Here is a 12,500-nt window from a genome sequence, read left to right on the forward strand (position 1 = left end):
ACTGCACGCGCTCGGCCGAGCCGGAACCCTGGAGCACAGGAAATGACCTCATGAGACGGGTTCCTGTCTGTCTCGGACGGGTGCGGCTCCCTCGTGGCTTCACTCGCTCTGGCTCCCTCTCTGGCTCCCTCTCCATCTCTCTCCCTCTCTCTCTCCCTCTCTCTCTCTCCCTCTCTCCCTCTCCCTCCCTCCCTCTCTCTCTCTCCCTCCCTCTCTCTCTCTCTCCCTCCCTCCCTCTCTCTCTCCCTCTCTCCCTCCCTCCCTCTCTCTCTCTCCTTATGCACTGCAGCTCCACCCATCTGCTGATGCCGGCCTGTGGCACGGCAACCAGGGTGTGACCAAGGCATTCTGGGTGACTGCCAATGTAATGAGTTTGGAGACAATCAAGACCCTGCCCCCTTTCTAAGCCCTGGGCCAGTTATGTTTATAGGCAGAAAAAATAGTTTTAATGTTATTTTGTTTAGTGTAATATTTGTATTCTGGGGTTTTTCCCATGTAAGTAACAAATGTAAAATGAGCATCGAAGAAATAAATCGGTTTTCTTATAGAAGTGCTTGAAAAGTATTTGGACTGATGTCAGTGCCCATCCGCCTCATGGTTTGACATGTTGTACATTCTGAGATGCTTTTCCGCTCACCACAATTGTACAGAGTGAGTATCTGAGTTACCGTAGCCTTTCTGTCAGCTCAAACCAGTCTGGACATTCTCTGCTGACCTCTCAAGTCGTTTCTGTCCTGAGACCTGCTGCCCACTGGATGTTTTTTGATCATTCTGAGTAAACTCCAGACTCTGTTGTGCATGAATATCCCAGGAGATCTGCACCATCAATGTGCTGTTATTCTGGGGAACAGAATTGGGTAATTCCTCTTAATGGTCCCATACTGTACACCTGTCCGGTGTTTCACTGCAGGTTGTGATATCCATAATAATACGGTGTGGGTTTTAAGCACCAATAATGATCTCTATCCAGTTTTACATGTCCATTCTCTAGCGCCTCTCGTGACCAAGAACAGGCTGTTTTAGTGACTGTGCCTTTCAGGCTCATTGATATCAGAACCTCTGTTCTGATTGGATACGATCTGAATGTCGTCTTTGCCGAGCAGTAGTTCTGGAGGCTACGAGGTGCTGAAGCACACCAGCCTATAACTTATAACTGAAGTCCAAACAGTTTGTTTAAACCTTTCTTCATATGGATTGTGTGGATTTGGGAACTGAGCAGTGTGTTTTTATCACACCCACATTGTGGGAGCCGTACAACATCACAACGCAAGGACTTTATTACAAACGTAGGTTTTTAAAAATGCACAGTTAAGGTGTTCATGTTTTAGAAACTAAAAGTCTGTTTTTGAGGTGTGCAAAACCCCAGAACCACAATAAAGAACTGCCATATGTTTACAATTTAAATATTTAATTAAAACACAAATATCAAGACTGTATCTCCATGGAACGTTTTTACAAGACAAATTTCTTTAACACATTCATCTTTAAGTGCAAAACAGTTGCTAGTGATATTAAATATAAAACTTTATCAAGATAGCTCCTTTACTTCAGATCAAAGTTGCAGTAGAAACACAGGCTGTAAAACAGTAGTCTGCACAATCTAACGGTGTGACCAGCACAGTCTGACAGTAAGACTGACAGTGGGGCCAGCACAGTCTGACAGTAAGACTGACAGTGGGGCCAGCACAGTCTGACAGTAAGACTGACAGTGGGGCCAGCACAGTCTGACAGTAAGACTGCATAATCTAACAGTCTGACCACACAGTCTTAACACAGTAAGACCAGCACAGTCTGACAGTGTGAGCGCACAGTCTGACAGTGAGAGAGCCAGGTCTCAGTTTGTGATTAATACACAGCCCCAGTGCCTTGTTAGTGTCCAAGTAAGTGGGTTACATATAAACATGTATGTAGCATGTGAGTGTCTGTGTGCGTGGGCGCATGTGTTGGCTCTGTCTGCGTGTGTTTGTGTGCGTGTGTTTGTGTGCGTGGGTGTGTGCGTGTGTTTGTGTGCGTGGGTGTGTGCGTGTGTTTGTGTGTGCGCGCATCACTGAGGGTTGGGAGGGAGGAGACTGAGAGAGGCACACACCCGGGTCATGTGACAGGAGTGACAGAGCAGGTGAGAGTCCAGAGGGAAGCACTGTGAGCCCAGCTGATCTGAGAGCTGCTTACCACACTCCTGAGAGAGAGAGAGAGAGAGAGGTTTAATACAGTACACACTGACCTGGAATCAGTACAGAGAGGGTTAATACACACACTGACCTCGCAGTGGTAGCACTCAAAGTGGTAGTCTTTGTTCATGGACACAACCCTGAGGATCTCCTCACTGCCCTGAAAAAGACAGATGATCACTACAGCACACACACACACGCACACGCACGCACACACACGCACGCACACACACAGACATGCACGCACACATATGCACAGACATATGCACACACATGCACACACACACACACACACACACACACACACACACACACACACTCACCTCTGCAGGTAGAATTGGCTGTAGACAAGCAGCACACTTTGGAGCAAAGGTCCTGTAACACAGGTTTGAGATGAAAAGCTCCTGACAGTACCAGATGTGGCCAGCAGGTCACCACATGCATCAGCATCAGCTTCCTATTACCAAAACTTTATAGAGACATCAGCTTTCTGCAACACTAGCCAGCCACTTAGCACCACATTACTAAGCACAGAACAAGAGCTAAGTGGCTGGATAACATGGCAGAAAGCTCTTGCTGTGCTTAGTAATGTTGTACTAAGTGGCTGCCTAACGTTGGTGACATTGCATTGACATTGCATTTCTGCAACATTAGCCAGCCACTACCATCACTAAGTAGCTATTGACCTATTGATTTATTAGCTTCCCCCTAACTTCACAAAGCTGACGGCTCCAGCTCAAAACCAATGGGCTTACCGCCAAATACAGTCCCTCAAGCTTAATGCAAACATAATAGCATATTATCAACACCTGAGCCTGTTATCATTCATTTACAAAGATGTAGTTAGCAAGTAGTACATTAGCTAGATGACTTATCTAGCAAATGAACGAGTGCTTGGTGGAGTGGGGGGGGTTTAAGAAGCAGAGAGCACAGCGGCACCGCTCACCTGTTATAGTCAGACACGCAGTAGACGTTGTTGAGGTAGTCCACTGTGAAGGGAACTCCATCTAACGTTTTAGAGCACACCACACACCGGAAACAGCCTGGGTGGTACGAGTTCCCCAGAGCCTGCAAGATCTGACACATGCACACAAACAAACGAACACATACACACGCACACACAAACGAACACATACACACGCACGCACGCACAGACACACACACATGAATCATTGTAAAATTACATTGTAAATCAATGTAAAACTTAAAGGAAAACACCAAAATTTTGGTAAATATACCCTATTTTCCGACTTACCCAGACTTAAACCAGATATTCAATTTAATTTTCGTGAATTCACTGGCAATTTCCATGTTAGCATAACGTGTTAGCTTAGCATAAAGACATATAGCCTATAGGAGTCAGTAGCCTACCTTCAAAGTGAAGAAATACACTTTACAGCAACTCAGAAGCTGTCGTATTTACACAAGGTATCGTGGACTTGAAATACACGTGCGGGGAAACATTTTTAAACGAGAAATGTTGTTTTCGGAGAAGTTAGACGGTTGGAAACTATAACTGCTGAACACAGATGTATCCTCTTCCGTCTTCCGCTGGTTGAACACAGTGATCCGCGCACCTTCTGAAGGTGGTTTTAAAAGGTAGAACTCCGTAAACAACGACTCTTGTTTTTAAAGAAAATTTCTCCGCACATGTATTTCAAATACACATGATACCTTCTGTAAATAAGACGGCTTCGGAGTTGCTATAAAGGAGGTTACTGACTCATGTCTTTATGCTAAGCTAACACGTCATGGTAACATGGAAATTACACAAAAATGAAAATCGAACATCTCGTCTAAGTCTGGGTAAGTAAAAAGGTATATTTCCCAAAATGTTTTACTTCAGAAAATGAACTTCAGAATTAACATTTGACATCAATAAAATCTTTGCACTTCGAAACTGTAGTAATAAGTACTCACTCTCACACACACTCTCTCACGCATTCACACACACTCTCACACACACTCTCATACACTCTCACACACACTCTCACACGCACTCTCACACTCTCTCACACGCACTCTCACACACACTCTCACACACACTCTCACACACACTCTCACACACACTCTCACACACACTCTCACACACACTCACACACACACTCACACACTCTCACACGCACTCTCACACGCACTCTCACACGCACTCTCACACGCACTCATACTCATACCTTCTCCAGGATCAGATGACCACACACACTGCACTTCTCAGCTGCTGCTTGAAACCCTGAGAACTGGGGAAGTGAGGGGTTACTACACCGTACACACATACACACATGCACGCGCACGCACACACACGCGCACGCACGCTCACACACACACGCACACACACGCACACACACACTCACACACAGTTTCTGATCAACATTAAGCGGTGGGTCTGAATCGTGGTTCACACACGAAACTGAAATGTCTTCACCTAGTATCCACAAATCAATCCATATTCCATAATACATAATCCTGCACAATTTAAATATGTTACTGGATCAATATTCTCCATAATCCTGCACAATTTAAATATGCTACTGAATCAATATTCTCCATAATCATGCACAATTTAAATATGTTACTGGATCAATATTCTCCATAATCCTGCACAATTTAAATATGCTACTGAATCAATATTCTCCATAATCATGCACAATTTAAATATGTTACTGGATCAATATTCTCCATAATCCTGCACAATTTAAATATGCTACTGAATCAATATTCTCCATAATCATGCACAATTTAAATATGTTACTGGATCAATATTCTCCATAATCCTGCACAATTTAAAGATGGCAAAGGATGAGCACTCACCATGTAGTCCTCCTTACAGTACACTGAGCCCCCAACGTTATAGAAATCCTTATTTCTGAGAGTGCGGCCTAACAGACAGACAGACAGGCAGACACGCAGACAGAGGTTTGAGTACACAGTGGTGTGGGCAGCTATTCCATCAGTAATTGAGTTAATTGGTGAATTAATTTGTTCACTGGCTAATGTGGAAGGGTGACAGTAATAAACTCATCGGTGACTGAGTTGCTATAAGCAGCGGTGAGTGAGCTGAGTGGATAATGGGGATGTGGACTCACCGCAGGATACACAGGTGAAGCAGCGTGTGTGATAGAGGCTCTCTAAAGCCTGGCAGGCATTCTCTGCTCCATAGACCCCTTTACCACACTTTATACAGGTACCTGCAACAAGACAACATAGCACAATTAATACACAGTTACTGCACTCAACCATATGCTTTTACCTAAACGTGTTTGTAAGATTACACGCTCTACACTCTTCCGGGCCACATACATTTCCTCCAGGCGTCAAATATCTGCTGAAAAACACGCTTCTGCACACGCCAGCACACGCTACACATAGCACAGCATGCCAGAATGCTTCGTAACATTCCCTAGAACCAGAATCGCATGTCCCAAATGATGCCCACAGTGCAGTCCACCGCCACTAATCACTACTGTTCACCACCTCTAATCACTGCTGTTCACCACTAATCACTACTGTTCACCACCTCTAATCCCTACTGTTCACCACCTCTAATCCCTACTGTTCACCACTAATCACTACTGTTCACCTCTAATCCCTACTGTTCACCTCTAATCCCTACTGTTCACCACCTCTAATCCATACTGTTCACCACTAATCACTACTGTTCACAACGTCTAATCACTACTGTTCACCACTAATCACTACTGTTCACAACGTCTAATCACTACTGTTCACCACTAATCACTACTGTCCACCACCACTAATCACTAGTGTTCACCACTAATCACTACTGTTCACCACGTCTAATCACTTCTGTTCACCACTAATCCCTACTGTTCACAACGTCTAATCACTACTGTTCACAACGTCTAATCACTACTGTTCACCACTAATCACTACTGTCCACCACCACTAATCACTACTGTTCACCACTAATCACTACTGTTCACCACTAATCACTTCTGTTCACCACGTCTAATCACTTCTGTTCACCACTAATCCCTTCTGTTCACCACTAATCACTACTGTTCACCACTAATCACTACTGTTCACTACTAATCACTTCTGTTCACCACTAATCACTACTGTTCACCATGTCTAATCACTACTGTTCACCACTAATCACTACTGTTCACCACCTCTAATCCCTACTGTTCACCACTAATCACTACTGTTCACCACCTCTAAGCCCTACTGTTCACCACTAATCACTACTGTTCACCACCTCTAATCACTACTGTTCACCACTAATCACTACTGTTCACCACTAATCACTACTGTTCACCACCTCTAATCACTACTGTTGACCACTCATCACTACTGTTCAGCACCTCTATTCACTACTGTTCAGCACTATTCACTACTGTTCAGCACCTCTAATCCCTACTGTTCACCACTAATCACTGTTCACCACCTCTAATCCCTACTGTTAACCACTAATCACTACTGTTCACCACCTCTAATCCCTACTGTTCACCACTAATCACTACTGTTCACCACCTCTAATCCCTACTGTTCACCACTAATCACTACTGTTCACCTCTAATCCCTACTGTTCACCACCTCTAATCCATACTGTTCACCACTAATCACTACTGTTCACCACTAATCACTACTGTTCACCACTAATCAATCCTGTTCACCACCTCTATTCACTACTGTTCACCACTAATCACTACTGTTCACAACGTCTAATCACTACTGTTCACCACTAATCACTACTGTTCACAACGTCTAATCACTACTGTTCACCACTAATCAATCCTGTTCACCTTGACACACGCGCACACGCACTCGCACTCGCACTCGCACTCGCACTCGCACTCGCACTCGCACTCACGCACGCACGCACGCACGCACGCACGCACGCACGCACACACAGGGATGATGATGATCTCACCAAAGTAATCCTGCCGGCTGTCAGTGTCCCTGGCCCCTCCCTGCTCCACTGGGGAGGCGGGACTGGGGGCGGGGCTGGGGGCGGGGCTGGGCCCAGGGGGCGGGTCTTTGAGGGTCAGTCCCTGCAGGGTTCCCAGCAGGCCGTTGGGGTCTCCTGGGTCTTCGCCCCGCAGGGCGGCCTCCCAGCACAGCAGCTGGGTCAGCTCCTCCTGGTACCTTGTCCCGGGCAGGTCAGAGTACCGGCCCCGGGCCCCGGGCGGCCCCTGCAGGGGCCCCTCCCCCCAGACGGGCCCCCGGAGACTAGCGGCCGCGGGGCTCCCCAGGGCCGGGGGGTACGAGTGGCGGCTGTCCTGCCCCGCCCCCCCGGGCCCGTCCGGATACCCCCTCCACATCTCCACAGAGGGGGTCCCCAGCGGCCGAGCGGGGCCGGCGGGGGGGCCCTGAGGGAGCAGCTGGGCGTGGCGCGAGTCGAAGCCCAGGCTGATCCCGCTGGTGCGGCTGCTGCTGCAGCGGCTGCCCGGGGGGCTGCCTCCGCTGGCCGAGCTGGCGAAGCTGGAGCGCGCGCTCCACAGGGACTCCTGCAGGCTGAGCGAGGACCGCGGGCTGGGCCCCAGGGCCGGCCGCTCCCAGGCCTCGGCCCCCGCGCCGGGCCGCGTGTAGAACAGCGCCTCCTGCAGGGAGAAGCGTTTATGGCGCTCTGCCTCCGGCCCGAAGCCCGGCTCCCCCACACTGCAGCGATGCGCGCCGCCACTGGGGGGCGCGTATGGGGGCGGGGCCGGCTGCGACAGGAGTGAATAGCGGCGGTAGCTGGCCGCCACGCCCACGCCGCCTGCCTCCATCGGCCCCCCGGGCAGGCTGCGTCTCAGGGGGGGGGCCGGGTCGATGGCGGGGTGATGGGGCTCGCTGCTGGGGCCGCTCTCTGATGCCCGGCGGGCGGGGGAGACCGGCGCCGCTCCGTACACGCACCCTGAAGCCTCGCTGGGCGCTGGGGGGGGCAGCCTGGCCGGCCCTGCTCCTGCCCCCCCGCCGCTGCAGCTGTTGTTGTTGTTTGCGTTGACGGGCTCCCCTTTCCTCTTCGAGCCGTCCGTCAGCTTCAGCTTCTCCAGCAGTCTACTGCTGAGGCGGTCCATCATGCACCTGGCCTTCCCACAAACCGCCTCTAACACCGGGAGCCGGCCCTTCCCACAAACCGCCTCTAACACCGGGGAGTGTGGAGTCCGGAAATGAATCAGTCTATGGAACTTAAGACACACAAAGCATCACATGCGCAATTACTGTGCTCAAGTAGGCCAGTGCTCATTGGAACGTCAGTGATCATCAAACTTAAATTCACGGATTATGGTGAGTGCGCAATAAATACTGGACAATGCTAATAATCATGAAAACAATTATGACATCGAAAGAGATTACTTCCTGCCAAGGTGGGCCCGGTCACCAAGTCATCGTTTCCCTACTGTAGATGGGCTACTGTTGTTAGGAAATGCACGCGACCCTTCCCTTATCGTGAATCAGCAGACTGGTAGGCTTTAGTGTCCGTTAGCTTAGTTACCCAGTCTTTTCACGTCAGAAGCCTGGCCTTTTCCTCTCTATTTTAAGATCTACAAAAGTTATATGTTTTGAGTCCGTCTCTGTGGAGTGCAGCCCATTCCCAGCCAGCGGTCCATACAGTAGGCTGCGTCCTGCAGTTAACAGCGACCAGTCTCTCTGCCCTTTGTTTCCCAGAATTTAAAAAAATGGAGATAAGTCCCGTTGTTTTCGTGTCGTTGGTGTCAATAAAGTAACTGTCCTTGCAACACAGAATAACGGCGTCCGTTATTGTTCCCACTCGACGTGTTTAAGAGTTCACAGCAACACAAAAAGCTGTAACTTAAAACGACCGGGTTTCTCCTTCCGTTCTTGGATGCGTGAGTCGCTGCAGGTCACGGCGCGCCGTGAGCCAAGAAAAGGGAAATAAATCCACAATCGCGTCTACAGGTTATGCTTTCTTTCATTGGAGTTCTTTCATTTTCCATTTGAGAATTTTGTGTTTTTCCACGGTGAACGTCCAGAGCAAAGCGAACAAGACATCGCTATTCCCTCTTCGGTCTCAAAGAATGTTATATTTCCCCAAAAATAGCCTACACACCAAGTAAAAAAAAACAAAAACAAAGTTGAATAAGTTATGTGCGAACACCTTACGACATCTCGTATTCCCAAACACTGCGCGCTGGTTTAAAAACGTACAACTAATGAAAAGGGAGAATTAGTTGCTAAACGTTACATTAATTAAAAGCGATTCCGCGCACTCGTCCCGCACTCCCGTTTCTTTCTTTCTCTCACTTTTTCTGAACCGGCACACCTTTCGTCAAGGCATGGCGGACTGATCGCAGTGCACTGTTTTTGGTCTCTCTTACGCACACACACACACACACGCTGTGTCTCGTCTTCTTCCCACACGGTCGAAAATATTGGATGCCAATATGCGTTAACAAGGCGCCCTAATTCGGAGCAGCAAGAGACAGGATTACTGCATCTTAACTAACGCAACATGTTTTAATGGCCTACTGTAGCCTTCATAAAACACATTGGGTAAAGTTAGCACACAACTTAAAAGTTTACTTAGTATCATATTTTATTCCTCATATTTGTATTCGATTGCAGTTTAAACGAATGTCGCCAAATTCCCTGGAATGCTTAGCCGTTTAACCGGCTGTATGGTCTTGAGCGCCACACATACGCTGATTTATATCGCCGCGGGGCAGACATACAGCGTAGGCTAATTAGATTGCCAGTGCGTGTCATCAAATTATGGATGCAGACTTTCATTCAACGCCGCGGGTCTAATTTAGCCTGGTCATTGGTTATGGAGTAAAATACCCCAAGAACTGGCCTATTGATTTATCTCTAACGAATCTGGCCGTATCAATCTAGCAACAAGTTCCCTTGCGCAGTGTGCGAATAGGCACTACTTTATTGTGTTCAGAGCCTGTGGAATGCGCGGAATAATACTGCTGAGGTTACCGAAGTGCCCTGCGGTTTGCACGCGTGTGAGAATTCAGAGACAAAACAAAGTAACGATGTATTAGACACACACCGCTGTGTGAATACATACAGTTACACACGTTAAATGGGACCCTACAAACTTTTTTTTTCTATCGTAGCTGTTTTTTGCGCTTCTTTGCCCTATCACACACCCTCTCCCCACACACAACCTATTTTCTTTGTACTCCTTTGCGGTCTAGAGCGGCGCGCGTGCCTCTGCCTCTCCCTCTCCGGCGTGTTATCAGCGAGTGGGAACTTGTCTGAAACACACACACACACAAGCGCAGGAATGCTTTGCGGCTTACTCAGCATCGCCGGGGAGATAACGCCAAGCGAAGCGCCCCCTGCTACAGGAAGGCGGTGGGGGTGGGGGTGGGGAAGGGTGGTGGCAGGGTGACGCTTTGGAGCCACCTTCCAACACTCCAAAAGGTGTGAGTGCGTGTTTGTGGCCGACATTTATAACACATGTTCTTTGCCTCTCATGCTTGCTTGTTCTTTAAGTTTTTCTCTCTCTGTTGTGATTGTAGCACTGCCAGCTTGCAGTGGCTTCTCATGAGGCTGTTTAAAGTCCCAAACCCAGATCTCCCCCACACCGCATGTGCTGCATGCTGGGACGACTGCAGCTGCTTGTACTCAACCAATCATTGACCACTTACAGCTACACCCCGCCCCCCTCAACCAATCACCGCCCACTTACATCTACACCCCTCCCCCCCAGCCAATCACAGCCCACTTACAGCTACACCCCGCCCCTCAACCAATCACCGCCCACTTACAGCTACACCCCCCTCCCCCCTCAACCAATCACCACCCACTCACATTTACACCCCTCCCCCCTCAACCAATCACCACCCACTTACAGCTACACCCCGCCCCTCAACCAATCACTGCCCACTTACAGCTACACCCCCCTCCCCCCTCAACCAATCACCGCCCACTTACATCTGAACCACATCCCCCTCAACCAATCACTGCCCACTTACATCTGTATCCCATTCCCCTCAACCAATCACTGAGTACTTACATCTGCAGCTCCTCCCAACACCCACACCTACAGTGCAGTCCATAAGTATTTGGGCAGTGACACAATTTGTGTTCTTTTGGATTTTACATTACATTACATTATTGGCATTTGGCAGATGCTCTTATCCAGAGCAATGTACAGTTGATTAGACTAAGCAGGAGACAATCCTCCCCTGGAGCAATGCAGAGTTAAGGGCCTTGCTCAAGGGCCCAACGGCTGTACGGATCTTATTGTGGCTACACCGGGGATTCAAACCACCAACCTTTCGTTTCCCAGTCATTTACCTTAACCACTACGCTACAGGTCACCCAATTAGAGATTACAAGTGAGAGACAGGAGGTAAAAACATTCATTTACCGTAACCACTACACTACGCTACCACTACGCTACAAATAGTTTTATTTGAAATTAAACAATGAATATGAGGTTAATGTGCCGACTCATCCAAATGTAAATACATGTTGGAAGGCTGCTCAGCTGTTTCTTGGCCAGATGTATGTTGTTGCATTACTAGTTTAAAAAACTAGTTAAGATGCAGGAATGCACTAGTGAACTGGTGAGCAATGGACAAACTATAGCCAGATTGATTGTCAGGAATTTAGTAGATGATCCCTGCATAATGCAAACAATAATAATAATAATTGTAAAAGCTAGCTTTTAAAAATTCACGGGTTTTTTTCCAGTCATGATAGAAAATGTAACTGGATTAACAAATGACCATTTGATTCAGCAAGGTGAATAAAACGAATATCAACCCTACTTGATAAAAGAAACTACACTGTAGAACACATGGGTTATTGTTATACAAAATGTACCAATTCACAAGTAATCACAGTATTTGTCCATTATTAATGAACTTTAACAAGTTATGACTCATCCGTTTGTGAACAAAATAACTCACTTTATCTATAAGGCTGGACAAATATTTGGATATTTCTACGTACAAACCCATGGCGTACGGGTGAACGTTAGCTTTATACTCAGCAACTGAGTTTAATACCTGGGTCACCCCAGGTTTTAAATCATTTATCATTTTGTCTAAGCATCACTCGTAGAAACATCCGGCGATAATCTGATTCCGTCAGGCCGGTGTTATGATGCCACCTAACGGTCACGGATAGTACAACAGCTCCGTCAGTTACTCGCTTTGTTTGTCTTTGCTGCCATTCCGTATCTCTGTGCTGGCTTTCAAGATGGCGGCGTGCGTGGGGCGGCTGTGTTGTGCAGGTGAGAAGGGACCTTGACCGCATTTCGATGTCTTAAATTGTTGTAAAAGACTCGTTTTACATGACGCCACTTTGATATAGATGCTGAAGTGAAGAACGGCATGCCGCCCAGGGTAGATAGATAGTTAGCTGGCTAGTTAAGGGAGTTATATTCTATTCGCGGGCATCATT

General features: G+C 47.7%; 3 protein-coding genes across 3 annotated transcripts in view; 2 read left to right on the forward strand and 1 right to left on the reverse strand.

Moving 5' to 3' along the window:
* The window catches only part of LOC133134574 (apoptotic chromatin condensation inducer in the nucleus-like), a 10,332-nt gene extending 9,782 nt beyond the window's left edge, over positions 1 to 550 (forward strand). The window contains exon 9 of the mRNA XM_061250775.1: positions 1 to 550. This exon is cut by the window's left edge and continues 1,574 nt beyond it. The gene's annotated coding sequence lies outside the window, so the exon portion shown is untranslated.
* Positions 551 to 1,391: 841 nt separating this feature from the next.
* ajuba (ajuba LIM protein) lies at positions 1,392 to 9,549 on the reverse strand. Its single transcript, XM_061252177.1, has 8 exons — positions 7,060 to 9,549; positions 5,252 to 5,353; positions 4,977 to 5,044; positions 4,343 to 4,405; positions 3,115 to 3,245; positions 2,492 to 2,543; positions 2,260 to 2,328; positions 1,392 to 2,176 (listed from the first exon to the last, which is right to left on the reverse strand). The coding sequence occupies exons 1-8, from the start codon at positions 8,186 to 8,188 to the stop codon at positions 2,045 to 2,047; spliced, it is 1,746 nt and encodes a 581-aa protein (XP_061108161.1). The 5' UTR covers positions 8,189 to 9,549; the 3' UTR covers positions 1,392 to 2,044.
* Positions 9,550 to 12,249: 2,700 nt separating this feature from the next.
* Positions 12,250 to 12,500, forward strand: part of mrpl52 (mitochondrial ribosomal protein L52) — a 2,812-nt gene continuing 2,561 nt past the window's right edge. Inside the window, exon 1 of the mRNA XM_061253076.1 lies at positions 12,250 to 12,330. Coding sequence (XP_061109060.1) covers positions 12,297 to 12,330 — 34 coding nt within the window. The 5' untranslated portion in view covers positions 12,250 to 12,296. The remainder of the gene's footprint in view (positions 12,331 to 12,500) is intronic.

The sequence above is a fragment of the Conger conger genome, chromosome 8 (assembly GCF_963514075.1).
Source record: "Conger conger chromosome 8, fConCon1.1, whole genome shotgun sequence".
Classification (NCBI taxonomy): Eukaryota; Metazoa; Chordata; class Actinopteri; order Anguilliformes; family Congridae; genus Conger; species Conger conger.